Raw genomic sequence first — 18,561 nt, forward strand, 5'->3', positions numbered from 1 at the left:
TCATTACCCGCCGACACAATGACCATTGATGGCCCCGTGGCGTTATTCAAATCCAGTACCAATTGCAGCCGAGCCCCTTTCTCCGCGCCAGGCCCGTATTGTTGGAGCGGCCCACTAAAAGCCCGCCCCGGCCCCGAGCCGCCAGAGGCGCCCGCTCGGGCTCAGCCCTGCGCCTCGCCAGCTCGCCGGCTCCCAGCCCGGCTCCCCGGGCGCTGCAGGTGACCCGGCGGCGCATTCCAGCGCTCCCCGCCGTCCCAGCCACTGCCGCCACTGCTACCGCCGGCGCCCCGGCCGCGACTCAGCCACAGGGAAGCGGAGAGTGCCCGAGCCGGTGCGTGCGCGGGGCTGGGCGGGGGCGGGAGACCCACGAGTCCAGCAGCCCGGACCCCGGGTTCGGAAACGCGACCCGGCCTCGGGTCCCTGTTTTCCGGATTCCCGGCGAACCCGGGGAGCCCAGGCTGGGGGCGGGGAGAGGGGAGTCGGGGGTTCCCCGGGATGACAGAGGAGAGTCCCCCGACCTGGGGCGGCGTAGAGACCCAACGCGGGCTACTCTAGGGACCCCGGGCCGCGATCGAAGGAGACACGCGCCAGGAGCGACCGGGATCCCCACGCAGGGTCGGGATCCGCGTGCTTGCTCGTCCACCTTACCGCGGGATGGGCCGCGACTGCCGAGCATCTGCGAGGTCCGCGAATCTCCGGAGATCTGGTCCGGCGCTTTGAAGGAGCGAGGCGGAACCCCGCAGGAGACCGGGGCCCTGAACTCAGGGGCTTCGCCACTGATTGTCCAAACGCAATTCTTGTACGAGTCTGCGGCCAACCGAGAATTGTGGCTGGACATCTGTGGCTGAGCTCCGGGCACGACAGGGGCGGGAGCCGCAGGGACCGAGCTCAACGCGGGCGAGACTCCTCGGGGTGGCGGCTGGCTGGACCCAGCGCGAGGATCGCGGCCCTGGCCAGGCGCGCGAAGGAGGGACACCGGTCCCTGTCACCAGCGCCGCCATCCTCCTCCCCTCGTCGTCGTCCTCGTTCTCCTCCTCCTCTGCGGGTGACCAGTCCTGGCTGGCGGGGTCCTCCAAGCGATAGCGTCGTTTTTCCCTTTTTCAAATTTCGGCCGGGAACGAAGCTGGCACGCCGCGGCGCGGCCCAAATGTGGTCCGGGGAGCTCGCCCTCGGCCCGAGCCGCAGAAAGTCCGGGACGAAAGAAGATGCCGGCGGACTGCGCTTGCTAACTCGTTTTGAATTGATTCTAACCCATCCTCCCCCACCAGTATCCCCTAAGCAAGCCTAAACCGACCCCTAAATCCCAAATAAACCGACCCCTCCCGCCAGCCCCTCCAGACCGACCCATGGGCTGAGTCTCCTCCAGCCGCGGCTGGAGTGGGAGAAGCGTCGGGAATGATGCGCTCATTGCCCCACCGGGGCAATCGCCTCGGCTTTGGAAATAGAACTTGGACAAACGAATTCTTTTCATTAAAGACAAATTTTTGGAGATAGTGGGGCTTATTTATTTATTTCCTCAAAAGTGGGTTCAGGAGTTGCGGGGTGGGGGGGCAGTTGGGTGTCACCGGGTCTGAGCCCAGGTCATCTATCCCTGACCCCTTTCGCGCCCAAGCTGAAAATGACCCAAAATGCTTGGAGTGTGGCCCTGGCCAATTTCAGCCGTGATGCTGGCATCCCTCGTTTCGGTGGAGAACCTGGCTTCCCCAGCACGTCCTCCTGCCCTGCTCCTCAGCATTAACTGGCACGCTGTGGAGGAAGGGATATCCCGTTTTCACCCCTCCTCTCCCCAGTGCAGGCAGGAAAGGATTCCTCTCGCCCAGTTCCCAGGACTTGGAATCCTGCAGGGGTGGATCCAGGGGCACTCCGAAGCTCAGCGGGGCTGGAGGCAGGAAGGCACTTCCAGGTTACAAGAACCGGGACAGGTGGATCCTTCAAGTGAGGCTGTCCCTTACCCTGTTCCCTAACATGCAGACCCCGACCTCAGCACCTAGTGCGGGCTGGTCATACAGCCTCTCCCTAGACAGCACCTGCACCGTAACCTCAACATGGCCACTCCCACACACACACATACCCAGGGGGCCTCCACCTGCAGCAGTGCTGGAGAGCAGCTCACCGGCCCGGGGTCGTCTGCCCACAAAGCCTTGAGAATGATGTGCACACACCACCGCCAACATTGCTAGGACAACCATTTGGCACTTTCGTCTCCAGAGTGAGAGAAATTCCACCTTAAATTATTAACATTTAATGGAAAGCAAAGTTTGGGGGCGGGATGATGTTAATGCCCTAATTTTTTTTTTTTTTTTTGAGGTCTCCCTCCAGCATACAAAGCTTTTCCTCCAGGTCATGGGAAGTGGGGCTCTGCAGTCTTATCTATGCCTCCTCCGTCCTGAGGCCGCTGGCTGCAGCTGGTGGGACAAAGCCTGGCCTCGGACAGACGGGTAGGGAAGTATCTCGGGACGCAGGCTGGTCAGCACAGACCGGCTCTGCCACCCCTTCTCCAGATGGCCCGTCCTATCACCCTTTCTCGGAGTCTGGATAGTCTGGCTTGCAACCCCTGCTCTCTTCTTGGGTGAAGGGAAGTTCTGAAAGCCCTAGGCTGAAGACAGAGGTTGGACCAGAGACCACGGCTGGGGGAAATGTGGGGTGCCACCGGTTTCTAAGGACGAAGTTCCAGGCAAGGCCAGTAAACAACCTAGTCTTTTATTTGCCCAAGGCCAGCTGTTGCAGGCACTGAGGCCCCAAGACTTCCAGAAGGGATGGAGGGAGGAGGGGTGAACCATCCTGCCTACCAGGTGCTGCCTGCCCCCATCCTGCTTCCTGCAGGAGGAGAGAGAGGAGATCAAGTGTACATTTGTGCCATCAAGTATCTCCCCAGTTTTCAGATACTATAAAAATTCAGTTGTTGTTGAAGAGGAAACTGAGGCACATTGACCCCCCCAAGCCTCTATCTGCCAGTCCAAGGTTTAGCCGACACCCTCCTTCTCTCCCCGCTCAGCAGAATGAGCTGCACGCTGGCAGCCTCTTGCCGGGAGGAGCGTCTCAGGAGCCCATCTGGTGGCCTGTGTGGGGGGAGGCCAGCCAGGGTCAAGCACTGTGGATGGGGGAGCAGGAGGAAGGGTGCGGCTGGAAGAGCAGCTGCTGTGGGGGGGGGGCAGCACTGAATAGGGGACCCCAGCTGGGGCTCCACAATGATATCAGTGGGGGACAGGCAGAGCCCTCTGCTGTCCAGATGGGGAAACTGAGGCGGAGACCCCTCCAATCTTTGAGAAGGGAAGGGCCTGCCATCAGCTATTCAGGTTCATTCATCTTCCCCCAGCAAGGCACCACGGCCCAGGAGCTGGAGTGCCTCGTCAGCGGCCACTCACTGTTTAGACTGAGACACAGGAGTAGAGAGCTGCCGGGTCACCTGGCCGCACAGACCCCTCCACTCCTGACAAACTGAGGGGCACCCTCCCCCACCTCAGCTGCTGGGAGAGGGAGTGCCGGGCTTGGGCGCCTGCCCGCCTGCCTGCCTTCCCCTGCTCACGTGCCTGAGAAAGGCTCATTTTTAGCACCTGGCCTCTTTTCCCTGCCTGGAGGGAGCTCAGGGGACAGAGTAGGGAAGAAAGCAGCCAAGGGAGACAGGGAGATCTGGAAGCAGGGCCCAAGGGGATGTCTGATTGTTCTGTTCTCCCCACCCCAAGGGGGCCCAGGCACAGAGAAGGGCCCTTAGCCGCCGTGCAGCGTGGATATGAAGAGGATGCTGTCCTGGTCCTGAAGCTGGTAGTCCAGCTCACCCTGGTCCAGAAGAGAAATAAGAAGACCGTCAAGGGCACTTTTCCAGTTTCTCCCCAGGTGTTGAGAGGGAAAGAGGGGGAGCCTGGCTGCTCTGGGAGAAAAAGATAGGATCTACCAGAAAAAAACAGGTACCCTATACATTAACTACTAGCAAATCTCCAGGGTGGAGGAGAGCTCATCACTTCCCCCAGCTACCCATTCCTTCCTCACTTGGGGTGGGAGACTCAAGTAGCCTCAGTCTGGAGGCCAGATCAGGACAGAGGATTACGTAGACACCCTATTTGCGTCTCATGAGAGGCCCAAGGCTTTCCTACCAAAGCAGTGAGGGGAGTGGTTGAGGGAGGGCTGTCCCCCGAGGTACTGACCAGCAGTTCCCAGTCGGCATCGTTAATCAGCACCAGAATCCCTGGCCGCCTGTGGGAAAGATGGTGGTGAGTAGCAGGGCGTGAAGGGCGGGAGCTGGCTGGGGCAGGGGCAGAGGCTTAGACATTTGGGCCGCAGGAGTGTGGTGGGAGCCTTTTCTCTCGAGGGTCCCCATTAAATTTCTCCCAGGGAGTGGAGGCGATAGGAAAGTCTGAGGGCCAGATGCAACACAGGTGCAAATTCCACTGCCACCTCCCAGACCTCAGGCAGGTCATTTTGTTGCCCTGAGCATCAGTTTCTTCATCTGAAAACAGGGTAAATCACAGCACCTTCCTCACGAGCTCTGCGGGAGGATGAAGTGGGATGATGCGTGTGAGGTGCTTGCTTGCCAGGGTCTAGCATGGGAACCCCTGGTAGCAGCCTATCTTTCCAGGGGTCTAACCTCACTGTCCTAGGCCTCCCGCATGCGCGTCCTGGAGAGGAGGCTACCTTGGCTTTTCTGAATCAGGGAAACCTGCTAGTGGCCCCAAGCCCCTGAAGGCCTGAGAGCAGCCCTGCCTGGAGTAAGGCAGGGCAGGCCGATATTTGGACAGGTACCTTAGCCTGGTTCCTGCTGGCAATGACCCAAAGAGCATTGCTGTCCTCGGGGGTGACCTCCACGACTGTTGGACCATGACCTGAGCCACAGGCTGGATGGCAGCCCTAGCCCCCAGGGCCTACTGGTGAACCTCTGCTTCGAGGCAGATGAACAAGTCCCACAAATGCCCTGGCCACTTCTGTGACATATCAGGCTGGCCTTGTTGTAGGAGTATAGTGACTTCATGGCACATGGAATCTGGATCTTTTCCTAGGAGGCTAAGCTGGGCCTGGGACAGATACAGAAGCTTTGGGCTGGGCTAGGGGTGTCCCCAGTGAGCATGAATGTGCATGTGTGTGCACACACATGCAGTGACTCCCTGTAATCCTAGACCTGCACTGTCCAGCCCGGTATTTACGAGCCACATTTAAATTTAAATTCCATTTAAGTAACACTGAACACTTAGTTCCTCAGTCACACTAGCCACATTTCAAGGGTTCAATATCCTCACGTGCCTGGCAGCTACCGTACTGGACAGCACAGATAGAGAATATTTCTATCATCACAGAAAGTTCCATGGGAGAACGCTGTCCTAGGTTGTCAAGCGATGAGAGAGACCTTGGGTGGCATCTTTTCCTCAGTAATGTCTGTATGGAGAAAGTAGCTGAGGCCCAGAGAAGTGAAGTAACTTGCCCAAGGTTCCACAGCAAGTTTGCGGCAAGCAGAAGGTGGAATCTAAGTTTTTTGATAAATTTACCAGTCTCCTGACCCAGGTTTTGAAAAAAATCCCCAACAGTCCAATGTGGTAACAAGAAAACTGAAAATAAACTTCAACAGAGCTGGACAGAGGCAGCCTTTTCCTTGGAGGGCTAAGAGGAGGATAAAGGGAGAACAGGACCCAGAGAAGGTTGTGCTTGAACCAAGGACAGGGGCTCAAACCTCCTTCCCTTCACCTGCCCTCCTCAGAGAAGGGAGAAAGGGACTCACACGCTGTCTCCCCGGATGAACAACTCCGGCCGCTCTTTTAGCAAGTTCTTCTTGATCCAGACAAGGAGGTTCCGGATGTCCCCTGGAGAAGAAGGCACAAAACAAACTAATGTCAAATCCAAATGATTCCTGGCCCTCAGGGCCTTGCCTGGACCAGGAGGAAGTGAATATGGGGCTGAGAGGGCCTCTTTTAGACCGGGCTGTCATGGCCCCTGAACTAGTGGATTCCCAAGGTGAGGAAATGGACCTGGAGAGGTCTTCCGAGAAAAGTGGCATCTGGCACTGCTGAAAGCTTGAAGAAGAGGCAATGGGGATGCAAGGCAGACAGCAAGAGGAACGGTCACGTCAGAAAGGGTTGAGAGACAGACCTCCACCCACTAGCCCTTGAAGATGGTCTGAAACCGCCACGGGTAGGCTTCTGGGAGAGCCCCTCCACCTTTATCTCCCCAGCCAGTCCCAGATGGGGAGCATTTGGCTTTGCTCTTGGAAGGTCTGCATATATTTCCCTTTGTCAGGGAAGAAAAACAATTGCTGAGCTGATAACATCATTTAATTTCCTCTGACAGAAGGAGAGAAGGATCCTTCACCAGCCGGAGACGCTGACAAATCACTGCCCCTCTACTCCCCCTTCACAGAGCCCTCCAGGCCAGGGGCGGCCACCCTGAAGAGGCGAGAGGTTCAGGGTCGAAAGGGCCTCTCCTGCTCAGCTGGACACTGTGATCTGCCTCTGTGGTTCTGGGACAGCCATCAAGCTCGGTACGTCATCTGGAGGCTCAGAGCCCCCTGTCTCCAGGCCTTCTCTCCTTCTCTGGGAGCCAGGTCCCAGGCCACAGCACACTGAAACCTGGCTCCATCATCTCCTCGAAGGCTATGGCTCTCAACGATCTACAGCTCAAACAGAGCATCCCTGAGGCTGCAGGAGTAGCCTTCTCAGAGACTAGCTGAGATGACAGTTAGTCTCTGAGAAGCCAGCAGAGGGCTGGAGGTTAGCCATCCCCATCCCGAGTCAACGTCTCAGAGGGGTCTCTGTCCTAGGTCCGTGCCTGAGACAAAGCTCAGGGACTAAGCTGGAGAAGGGTCCAAGCAGTGCCTTGGTTTCCCTAACTGGAGGTGGACTCCTGGCACGCAGGCGAGGGAAAGGCTGCCAATTAAGGAGAGGCCCAGCGCGTGTCACACAAAGCACCAGCCTTGGGCAGGGTTTTATGGCACTCAGGCAGGCTGCACCCTGGATGGACTGGTTCACTCTGCTCTGTGCCAGCTTCCCTGGATCGTACGCCAGTAGAGCACAGGGCCATGGGCAAAGTGTCCACAGACTGAGGCTGCGCCTTTCAATTTTAACTCCTATTTTTAAACAAAGCAGATGGGAGTCTTCACGGTCCCTGGAGTGGGCAGGGGACAGGGAGTGTTGCCTCCAACTAGCTGCAGTCCATTTAGACTCCTGGCTGGGTTCCTCCCAGAGGCCTGGGTTTCAGAGGTTTCCCCTTGGCCTCCATCTTGGCACTGTCTGGTGGGCCGCCAGCCCATACATCTTGTGGCCGCTCGATAGAGCCGCCGGGGCCTGACACATCCATCAACCAGCCCCGGCAGGCGGGGTTGTGCCTGTGTGCGCAGAGGCACTGAGGGACTGGGCAGTGCCTGGCCTGAGGGCCACCAGCTGCACCTCCACAGCCCCCACTGGCCTGTTCAGAACCAGGACCCAGTTGGGTGGCAGCCCTGGCTCCCTCCGAGAGGGGATTTCTGCTCCACTCTCGTAGGCTGGGGGTGGTGGGGAGGACTAATGGTCATGTCGGGGTCATCCAAGTGATGGCACCATCGTGGAGGCCCCAAGGGGTGGGCTTGGGGGGAGTCTGCTGTGGGTGCTGGCTCATTTATCATGATGCTTCTCTTTGCTGAGGTCATTCCCTCCCTCCTCTGCGCCCCCCAGGCCTGCCCACATTCTTGATAGCCTGTTACCATGGTGAGGCCACCGCATCACCACCCGTATTGTTCCCCCATGCCTGGATTTGGGGGTGGGGAGAGGTGGAACTCCCGACTCCCTTCGCAGGCTGCAAGGGCCACTCCGCCTAGCCTGAAACACACCCCCAGGGACATCGTGCTAGACTTGCCGAGGCCCAGACAATATGCAAATAGCCTCCAAGCCAGATGGTCAGCTTCCAAAGGCGCCCAGGGGAGGAGGAAGGGTTAAGCAGAGTCAGGGGCTGGTGGCTCGGGGATGGCTCTGGGGAATCTCACTTGCACCTTCCCCCTCTGTGTCCTCCTGCCTTCCCATTGCTACCGATGGTGGCTTACCTCATGGGATCCCATGAAATCACTCACAAGACAAATATTTACTGAGCAGCTACTACGTGCCAGGTGCCAGGGAGACGGCGGAGAGTAAGGCGGACACAGAGCCTACCCTCATGGAGCTAAGAGGCCAGCAGGGGAGACAGACATTACTTAATTAGTCGTGACAAACGCCCTCTCCTTTGTGTGGGATCAGGAAGGGCTCCCCTGAGGATATTAACACTGAAGCTGAGGCCTGAAGGATGAGAAGCGTGGGATGCGGGAGTGTGCCAGACAGAAGGAAGAACATATGGGAAGACCTGAGGCAGGTTGGAGTTGGCAGGTTCAAGGTAATAGAACAGAGAAGGCCAGAAGATCAGCCTGAGACAAGGTCAGAGAGGTAGCAAGGGCTGGACTATGCAGGGCATGTGTGGGCCTTGAGAAGGGGCTGCTTGGGAAGAGGCCTCTCCCTCCTCGGGAGCCCCAGGGGTATTTCCTGAGTGTGAGCCCCAGCATGCAGCAGGGAATCTCTCACACAAAACGCCCCTGAGACGTTTACTGAGCACACGGACAACTATGGGCGGAGCAGGGGAGGAGGACTGGTTAAGAATGGGACTCAGCCCTGGGTCTGAGTTCGACTCCATCACTTCCTAGTTATATGACCTTGGGCAAGGAATTCTCTTGAGCTTCCTTCTTTGTCAATTGGGAACTGTAAGAATGCCTCATAGTGTTGTAGTGAGGCTCAAATAAGATGGTCCACATAGAGCTCTTGGCACTGTGCCTGGCATAGTGATGCTGTAATTCTTCCACGAGCCAGAGGAAGAACTGTACCCTCTAATCTCTCTTGCTGCCCTGAGCTTCCACATGCTCTGCCCAGGGGCCTGGCACCTCGAGGACATGCTTAGGAAGCTCTGGAGGATGCGGTACAGTGAACTATTGAACAGACACTGCTGGGACTGGCTGGGGTTTTCTGTGGGATCCACTACCTTTCTATCAGACCTGGAGAGGGAATGAGAGAATGGGGGCATTGGGAGAGTGGCGAAGGGGCCCCAAACACCGGCCTTCCCTCCACTTTAGATTTTCAAACTCCTAAGATGCTCCCTGGACAACCCAGGTGGAAGGAATCACACTCTGAGGGCAGGCAGCCCAGGGCAGGGAGATGAGCACCCCAGTGTAAGGTTTCCAGTGCAGGAAGCCTTGGGACCTGGCCTGCCTACTGGGGGAAGAGCAAGTGATGGGAGCTACTGCTCCCATGGCAGAGGGGTTAAGAGCTCGGGTTCTGGAGCCGGAAGGCCCTGGGCCGTGCACTAGATGGCCCTGGGTGGGATATCACTTGACCTAAGTCTCAGGGTTATCCTCTAACAAATGGGGATAATAATCCAAACTCCTAATGCCAGCAGCAGGCCCAGCAGTGTCAAACAGACCAGACAAATGCACATTTGCCCCCAGTGACGCAGGATTGCTTATCCTGTGGGCTGCCAGAACCTTCTCCTAAAGGCTGCTGGGAAAGGGGTACCACACATGCCCCTCTTAGCACCTACAAAGGGTCCCACCAGAATCCTGTGCCCCAGTGGATTTGTCCTTGTCTGGGGACAATAGCCACCCACTGTGGCAGGGCCCCCGTGGTGTCCTAGCTCTCTGGTCTCCTCTGATATTGCATCCCGGCTGCGGTGGACCCTCATCCAGCCTCTTCTTGAAGGCCTCCGGGGAGAGCTTTTCTCCCAACCAGAAATCTGGCTTCCTGTCCCTCCCACCCACCGAGCCTGGCTAGTCCTGGGGACCACGCCAACAAATGTGGCACCGCTTCCCCACACCATGCAGACTTGGGAGAGACGGATCCCCTACGTCTTCTCTTCCACAGGTTAAGCCGCTCCTGTCCCCACCAAGTCCACCAGGCTCCAGGACAGGGCTCTTCTGGGAGCCCACCCCAGGCCTTAGTTGAAAGGGGAGAAGAAAGAGCTGGGATGGGGGGAGTAAAAGACAAGAGAGGGTAGAGGGAACATCAGAGGGTCCATTTACAAGTGAATGGGGGTAAGAATGGAGCAGTTTGTGGGCTAAACTGGCCTCAGAAGGAGGTTTACAGATGTGCGTGGGGACGCTCCTCATTGTTTAATTAAGCAGAAAGTGGATCTTTTCAAAAGCAATTTTGCACAGGGACTGAGAGTGGTTGGGGGGAGAGGAGGGTGGTGGGGAGGGGATCAGCAAACAGGCCCCAGAGCAGAGAAAGGAACAGCTGGCCCCAGAGAGGCTGTGAAATGCATGCTAAGCAGTTTAAAGCGCCTGGGAGCTCCCTAGCCGACCCTGCCTCCCGCGCCAGCCCCCCTTTAATACAATGGCAGGGCAGAGGGGCAGGGAAAGGTGAGGCAGACGAGTCTCTTCCTGGGGGCCAAGGCAGGTAATGCCCACAATGGGACGGCCGAGGTTTTGGGTTTGCTTCAGGCCACTGACCAACCATGGGCTGCGAGCCTTGTGTTGAAGGGATCCTTGAGGCACAAAAGCCAGCTCTCGGTGGCCAGTGCCAAAGCTGGTGGGTGCCTCCCAACCCTGGCCACACAAGGCCTATTCCATGGAGGTGGCGGTTAAGGACCCACCCCCCCTTTCCCCTGCACACACAACTGCTCATTGGATCAGTGCACCCTGTTTCCCAGAACCATATACTTAGAACTGGAAGCAACTTTTCCAAACTGCAGATGTCAAACAGATAACCAGCTCACTCCAGACTAAATCCAGCCCAACTTCCCATTTTACAGGTGGAAAAAAAGAGGCCTGCAGAAATAACTAATTTGCCATCACGCGCTGCCAGGGCTCCTCTCTTGCGATCTCACCCACTTTGGCCTTGCCCAGACTCTTCTCCCAAGTTGGCTGGGTTGGAAGCTCTCCCCTGGCCCAGGACCCAGGGCCCTGTTTAGTCCCCTTGTTTGTGAGCCTTGTCACAATCCATGATCTTATGGCTGCTATTTTCTCTGCTGGAGTCTCCAAGACCTGCTTGGCCAAGTGGCAGCCCCTGGGCTGGGAAGGCTGCCAGATGGCAGATCTGGGCACAGGCTTGGGGGAAAGAGTGTTACTTTCCCAGTGGCACTGGGTTCCGTGTGCCAGGGTGAGGCCTGGTAGCTGCCAACCAGCTCTGCGGCTGTGATGTGACTTACACCTCTGGGCACAGAAGGGCAAACATGGAAGCCAGAGGTAGAGATCCACAGCCAAGGGTCCAAAACTGAGCACATGGGCCATTTCCGTTTGCCTCTCCTGCTTCCTTTTCTTTATTCCAGAGTGGGAAGGATAGGCCCCCACCTGCCCCCTAAGCAGTAGACGGGGGATCCAAAACCTGGGTCTCAGCCCAGCCTCCCTACTTGAGTAACTCTGGACAGGTCACTCTCTTTCTCTCTCTCTGTGAGGTTTGGTTTCCTTGTCGATAGATAATATATACTGGGCTCATTATGAAAATTGAAACAAGTAGCTGCTGGAGGCATGAAAGAAAGTGTAAAAACTGGAAAATACACTGCACGTTTGAGATGTTATGTGATTCAGGGAACCTCTTGGGATAAATGGTAATGGGTTGGGGCTTCCCTGGTGGCGCAGTGCTTGAGAGTCCGCCTGCCGATGCAGGGGACACTGGTTCATGCCCCGGTCTGGGAAGATCCCACATGCCGCAGAGCAGCTGGGCCCGTGAGCCATGGCCGCTGAGCCTGTGCGTCCGGAGCCTGTGCCCCGCAATGGGAGAGGCCACAACAGTGAGAGGCCCGCATACAGCACAAAAAAAAAAAAAAAAAGGTAATGGGTTAGTGGTAACATGCAAGGACGGCGGCGACCCTGACATCTGCTTCTGAACCCCAGCTCTGCCATTTATATAACAGCATGACCTGGGGTAAGACTTTTGACATCTCTGGGTTTGGGTTTCCACTTTTTAAAATGGGAATGATAATGATAGCTACCACCTAAGAATTTGTGACAATTATTGGTACAACCAGCTGGGGCTTTGCCTACCATGCCACACTCAGCCTGTGCCCCTTACAACACTGGCCTTCCTTCAGGTCCTTGACCACCCCAAGGCCTTCTGCCCAGGGGCTTCACAAGTGCCGTCCTCTGTACTTGGAGTGGGCCCCCTGCATCTCTACTCTCCCTCCAATTTATTAGGGTGGCCTCTTTCCGTTCCTCAGGACTTAGCCTCAAGGTCAGCTCTGTAAAGAGGCCTTCCCTTACCACCCTGTTGTCTCATTCAAAGCACCCTTTTGTTCTCCTCATGCCAGTGATGACCACTTGTTCAGTTACGCGTTTGCGTGTTTACTTCTTCACTGCCTGGCTCCACTTCCGTTACTCTGTAAGCTCCATTAGGGCAAGAACCATATCTGTTTTGCTTACGACCAAATACCCAGCAACTAGTACAGTGCCTGGCACAAAGGAGACATTCAAAAACACGTGTGCCAATTACAAGAAAGAATAAAGTACTTACTTCCATGTCTGGCACTTGGTGCCAATGAATGAATGAAAGGGGCTGGAATGATTAAACTCGGGGACTTGCATGCCAAGCAAAAGCAGGGGGAACTAAATAATAACTTGTGATGTTTTAATAACTTCCCAGATAAGTCTTTATGGCTGAATCTTTGAGAGGCTTCTGAGAGCCCCTTGTTCTCTACCAAGGCTGCATAGCCATCTGTCAAACTAAGAAACCATTGCCTTTATCATCTTGGGTCTTCCCCCACCAGGGACACAATCCCACAGTCTTGACATTTAACCCCAGCCTAATACCCACACCCAGCTCCAGGGGGCAGTGCCCTCTGTCCCTTAGTGAGTGTCCCCTGGCCTCTGAATGTGGCACACAAACCCGCCCTATGCCATTGCTCTCCAACCCAAGGGAGGGTCAGAAACAGCCTCGGTAGCCAGTGAATCTGGGCAGTAACTGTCTGACTCTTGGCAGATGCACATCCAGCCCCAGAAGACTCCTGTCAAACCTCACTTGACCATTTTCTACTGCTCACCTCCAGGAACCTCATTCCCCTGCCTCCTCATAGAACTGATTTCATCTTCTTCCCAGAAGTATCTCAGCCCTAGGTGAGACGGGCTCTCGTCCCTGAACGTTCTGCTCTTGCTAGGATCCACTGCTAGGGCTGCAGAGCACCTCCGCAGTTGCAATGTCCAGCCCCTGCCTCTAGGTTACACTGCTATTTACCCAGCTGGACCTCTGGAAATCAACTCCTCACTCCCTCCCCCTGTCTGAAGGCAGGGTCTGTCTCCCCAGTGCCTGGTACATGGTCTGCAGCATGGGAGGTGCTCAGTGCACATTTGCTAAAGAAAGGTGAACAGGTGTTTGAATGAACACATGGAAAAACCCCCGTCTCCCTTAGTCAACCTCCCTCCTCTAACCTCCTTTCTGGCTGGATGCTTTTCTTCTCATCCAAATCCTGTTCCCACCACGTAAGCCCGTCTGCATTGTTCCATTCTTGACGAAGGTTACCTCCTTCATAAGGACATCTCTCTGTTGCCGTCCAGTGCATGGTACAGCTGGCTGACACCTTCTAGCAACCCTGAGAGATAGGGATTACCATCCCCACTTCACAAATAAGAACACTAAAGCTCAGAAAAGTGAGGTGACTGGCCTAAGGGGCTAAGGGGATTCAAACTCAAGCCTGTCCAGGGAGTTCCCTGATGGCCTAGTGGTTAGGATTCCGGGTTTTCACTGCCATGGTCTGCATTCAATCGCTGGTTGGGGAACTGAGATCCCACAAGCTGCGTGGCGCGGCCAAAAAAAACCAAACCAAAACAAACTCAAGTCTGTCTGAATACAGAACCCGTGCTCGTAAGGACTAAGCTAGGCCATCTCCTCCCTACAAAGCTGGCTGATTGCGGAGAGGATGCGGGGACAACTTGGAGATCTCTCTTCCTTCCTCCTCACTGGCCAGGGAAATTCTACCCATTCTCACTTGAACAGGGCTGAGTGACCCTGGGGAGCAGCTCCTGCCCAGTGGCCCCCAGAGAGGGGCTCAGAAAGCCCATACTCACAGGGTTCCTCCTGTCCAGGCAAGGTGACCTGATGCTTCTTCACACCGTCAAACAGGAGCTCCGCACCGCCTCTGCAAAGGAGGGCCAGAGAAAGAGCTGGGTGAGCTCCTGCAAACGCCTCAGAGACTGAAAACTGAGGAGGAGGGTGGCTCCAGAGGCCCAAGAGATGCAGAGCCCAAGGTTCAGGAACACCCTGGGTACCAGTGATCAAGTCTCAAATGTGGCTTCCTGATGTGGTAAAGCAGGAGAGAAACAATTTTTATTAATATTTAAGTATCCAAATTTGCAGATTCTTGTTTTTATTCCTCTGCCTTAGCGCACAGGGGCAGAGCACAGGCTTTGGAGTTGTGGGCCCTAAGATGGAGACCAGGCTCTACCTGCACCTGACGGCGAGGCCCTGGGCACGTGACTTCATCTTCTGAAGCCTTAGTCTTTCCACCTGCAAAAATGCTGAGAAGCTACCACGTGGCACACTAGAGACCCTGCGTATCTAGAGGTTTCCTTTGGCTTGGCGATGCTTTGAAATTTCCTAGCCTGTGCCCCACGCCCACCCCCGCTGCTGGCCTGGTGGGCGCACCACAGTGCTGGAGGGTAAGAGACCCCACTGGGCTTAGCAATAACCCTGCCATTTGCTACAACATTCTTCCTCTCATTTCATCTTCAGGGAATCCCAGGGAAGGCGGGAGGGAGGCGGGTATTATTAACTCCAACCAGTGGAGAAGCAGACTGGGGCCAGAAATGACTTGTCCAAGGCCAGACGGGCAGTGGCTGAACTAGGATTTGAATTCTAACTGGTTTCTCGCAGAAACAACCAAGACTCCCCCAAAGGTCAGGAAGCCCCTTGAGGGCAGAGTCTGGTTCACTTCTGTGTGCCAACACCTGGCCAAGGGAAGACTGGGACAGCAGAGATGCTCAAAGCCAAGTGCAGAAGCCAGGGCTCAGGATGCAGACACTTGGGCTCTTTCAGTGCCCCACACTGCTCCTCCCCCTGGGTCTCTCCATTCCCGTCTCAGACTTCACATGGATCTTAACTGAGAAGGCCTTAACAGACTTTTGACGGATGTGATGCCTCCCACCCCACCACCCTTCCCCAATTTCAGAGAACAGAGATGTCCTGAGACAGTCCACTGGGAGGCAAAGGCAAGGCAAGCATTGTCATGGGGGAAACATGGGGCGACTGTCATCCAAACAAGGTCATGCTTTGTTGATGCATAAATGTGGAGGGGGAGAGGAGGCCCATCTGTGGTCGTGCACAGGGCCATTTCAGCTGCAAGCCTGCACAGAGCGTCCATTTATCCCCTTCCAAGAGCCTCGTTCTCTCCTGGGTGGGGGCTGGCACATGGAGCAGCTGGGGTGGGGGAGGGTGACAGGCAAGGGGCGACAGGAGTTGGGGGTCAGAGGAGTGGGAACTGGAAGCACGGGGATCCAGGCAAACAACTCAGATTGGCCAAACCTGGTGGTGCCAGGCTCAGAGGCCAGGGCTGTTTTTCCCTTCACAAGCGGATAAAGAACCAGTCTGGCTCAGAGAGTGACCTGTCACTGCTGGGTTCACTAGCCCTCGAGGGAGGGGTTGACATTTTTGTTGTCAGCACATCTGGAGGGGAGGAAGGTGCATGCCCAGCTTCTAGAGTGATTCAGGGAGGCAGGAGGGGCCTGTTTTGGTCCCAGAAGAGCACCAAAGCCAGACTCTTATGTTCTAGAGGATTTCCTATTCAAACGCAATTAAGGCATTACAAGCTAAGATACCTGTCTTTCCTCTGCTCCCCAGTACTCGGTGGGAGGTGTCTGTTGGTACCAGTGACTGGTACAGACATTCCCAATATGGCCTTCACTTTTTCTAGTTTATCTTCATCTTTTTACCTTATATATTTGTATTTATTTCCCCTCCACCTGCTGGCCTGGTACACAGCAGGCACTCAATAAATACCTAATGAATGAATGAAAATGCCCATTTCCCTCACTTCTTCTCTGACCTCAACGGCATTCCCTCCCTTTGCCAATACCTCCCAGACTAAAGGAGGAGGAAAAGGGAGAAGAAGAGGGCATCTCACATCTGTACTACATACTCTGCATCCTCTGTGACCTGAGAAAATGCTCTGTTCAGGAGGCAAGATGAGGATGGCAGAACTGGTCAAGGACAAGAGGGAGAAAGGTGGGCGAGGTCTTCTAGAGCGTCTATCAGAGCTGGTGGGGCTGAGGGGACCATATCTGCTCAGAGGAAAGAGGCAAAGGCCTAACCCAGACTCTTCAAGGATTGGGGTGGAACTGAGGGACACAAGGGAGAGAATGATGGGCAAGGCAGCTTCTTTGCAAACCTACTTGGGTTCAGAATAAAGGATGAGGGAAGTCTGCTAAGAGACGTAGGAAATGAAAGAAAGGCCGGGGCAAAAACATGCATTGAGACAGAGACCAAGAGGGAAGGAATCTGGGCTTGGCATACATATTGGGCATTCTTGCTTCCCGAGAAGTTGCAGTTCTCAGGGGACACTGGGGTGGTGGGTGAAGGGAACACTGTCTTGCCTTGCCAGGGTTCACTACTGCTCTTGGGGGTAAGGGAGGCTGAGAGATGCTCAAACCAGAAAACGGGTGCTCAAGCTAGTCTGTAAGCTCTGGAGGGCAAAGACCATATCTTCCTCATATGACTTCCCCACTGCTGCCAGCACAGGACCTAGCAAACAGAAGACACTTCTGAGGAACAAACACCATGTCTGACTCAGTGAGCATGACAGGTAAGCCGGCTGTAGATAAGCCTTAACACTGGCAATCTGCAACTTCTCCCTCTTCAGCTCTGCTGAGGCCTGTCAAAGCGGCAGGGATCCTCCTAGAACCCCCAGGCTATGGGGGTGGGCATAGCTGGGCAAAGGGTCAGAAAAGCAATATAATCAGGAGGCCAGACAAACATAGTTCTAATTGGACCCGTGGGGCCAGACAATATCATCAATTAAAATGCAGTTAACATTCATGAGACTACCCCCTTGCAAGGGCCAGAAACGCTGAACGCTGGAGGGCATGGACAAAGTTCTATTTATCTTTGTATCCTCTGTGCCTGGCTCACCGCCTGGCACATGGTAGGCACTCAATAAATGACTGGTGAATGGGCTATGCAATGAAGGAAAAACATGAAAGAAACTGGGGGCATCCAATGGAAGGAAAGGCATCTACGGGCAGAGGTTTTAGATTCCCATCCCGGACTTTTCCTTTCACATAAGCCTTGTCTTGTTTATCTTCACACACAAAGACAAATCTAGTCCCAGCTTTTCCATGGGACTCTGGAAATTATATCACCCATCTCCTAGGGTCTCAGCTTCCTTGCCTTCTCTCTAACCTCTGCAGTTTCTCTCAGCTCCGAAATCAGATGAAAAACCTTCTGTTTGTAGGAGGCAGAAGATAGTGGCTTGAGGAGACTTCCTCCCTCCTCTGTGTTTCTTCAGTTATTGGTGTGTGTGCCCCAATCCTGCATTTTTCATCCTGGGCATACTGTACTGTCATCAGGGTTAGTCTCCTCCACTGTGCTACTACCTTACTTAGCCCCGCACCGCCCCCTGACTCAGGAGCTGCAGGAGGCACTCAGTAATATGACTGGTGAGTAGCAGGTTTACTGAATGTACTGAAAGGGGTTCAGGTCTGTTCAACACCCCCAAATCTTGGGAAAGGGAGGAAAGGAATCTCGTCTTGGCCACACACCCCACGAGAAACAAGGCTCCAAGAACCGTGTAAACGGAAATTGCTGCCAGAAGAAAGAAATCAGGGGCTGGAGGTGCTCCTTCGCGATCCGAGGAACTCAGATACCAGACACACGGGCCTGCTCCAAAACGGGGCTGACAACGAAGGTAGAGAGGCCGCCCGCTAACCATCAAGCCTTTTGAGTCCAGCAGGGCTCAGGATACGGAGGAGTGCCCAGACCGCACCTCCACGCCCCCGGCGTGCGCCTCTATTCCCGGACATACGGCCTCGTGGCCCAGGCGGACCAAACCTCTCAAGCTCTCCGAGGCGGGTGCCGTAGCTCAAGGAAGTCGCCGGGAGCCTCGGCGATTCGGTCGTGACAGGCCCCAAGGCAGAGGGAGGGGAGTTCCGAACGCAACGACTTCATTCCATCCCCACGGCGCCCCAGCTCTGTGACTCACCCGAACTCCACCTGCACTGACAAGGGCGCTGCCATGTTGAGGAAGCCGCGCTCACAGGAAACTCTCTTCAACTTCCGACGCTACTGCCTCGTTTCCGGTTGCTGCGGACGGAAGAGGCGGTGCCAGGGAAACGCTCCTGCTCAGCTATTGGAGGGAGGCCTGGAGCAGGGAGCTGAGCTTGGAGGATAGTGGGCCCGGTTGAGGGCGTTTGCGTTGGTCCTTTTGTGAAGTTTAGGGATGAGGCTCCAACAACCAGGGCGGGCAGCGACTGGCATGAGCCGCAGCTAAGCGGAGGAGAGCTTTGGCATCTTGGTGCTGAGACTGTGAGCCACGTTACAGTTTATCTTGCACTAGTTACCAGTTCTCTTCAGTCCGCACACCGCTTGGACGAGCCTGTCCACTCGTCTTGAATTATAAGTGACCCCCAAGTCTTTATTTCCGGCCCAGAAATCTCTCTCCTGAGCCATCGACTAGCAA

The 18,561-nt window shown here is 55.4% G+C and overlaps 1 protein-coding gene across 2 annotated transcripts; it reads right to left on the reverse strand.

Moving 5' to 3' along the window:
• Positions 1 to 1,502: 1,502 nt before the first annotated feature.
• Positions 1,503 to 18,138, reverse strand: URM1 (ubiquitin related modifier 1). Of its 2 annotated transcripts, none has more exons than XM_082843348.1 (5): positions 18,085 to 18,138; positions 13,961 to 14,031; positions 5,705 to 5,786; positions 4,143 to 4,191; positions 1,503 to 1,746 (listed from the first exon to the last, which is right to left on the reverse strand). In XM_082843348.1, the coding sequence occupies exons 1-5, from the start codon at positions 18,117 to 18,119 to the stop codon at positions 1,735 to 1,737; spliced, it is 249 nt and encodes an 82-aa protein (XP_082699474.1). In that variant the 5' UTR covers positions 18,120 to 18,138; the 3' UTR covers positions 1,503 to 1,734. The 2 variants fall into 2 exon arrangements, with proteins under 2 accessions (XP_082699474.1, XP_082699473.1); XM_082843347.1 differs by lacking the exon at positions 1,503 to 1,746 and adding an exon at positions 1,771 to 3,777.
• Positions 18,139 to 18,561: the final 423 nt, after the last annotated feature.

This window comes from Leucopleurus acutus (genome assembly GCF_964270905.1).
Source record: "Leucopleurus acutus genome assembly, chromosome: 7".
NCBI lineage: Eukaryota > Metazoa > Chordata > Mammalia > Artiodactyla > Delphinidae > Leucopleurus > Leucopleurus acutus.

Coding starts and splice junctions, on each gene's coding strand:
- URM1 (XM_082843347.1), bottom strand. CDS start 18,119: ATGGCAGCGCCCTTGTCAGTGCAGGTGGAGTTCGG. Junction 4,192..5,704: donor TTCATCCGGGGAGACAGCGT/GTGAGTCCCTTT, acceptor TCTTTCCCACAG/GCGGCCAGGGATTCTGGTGC. Junction 3,778..4,142: donor ATGCCGACTGGGAACTGCTG/GTCAGTACCTCG, acceptor CTTCTGGACCAG/GGTGAGCTGGACTACCAGCT.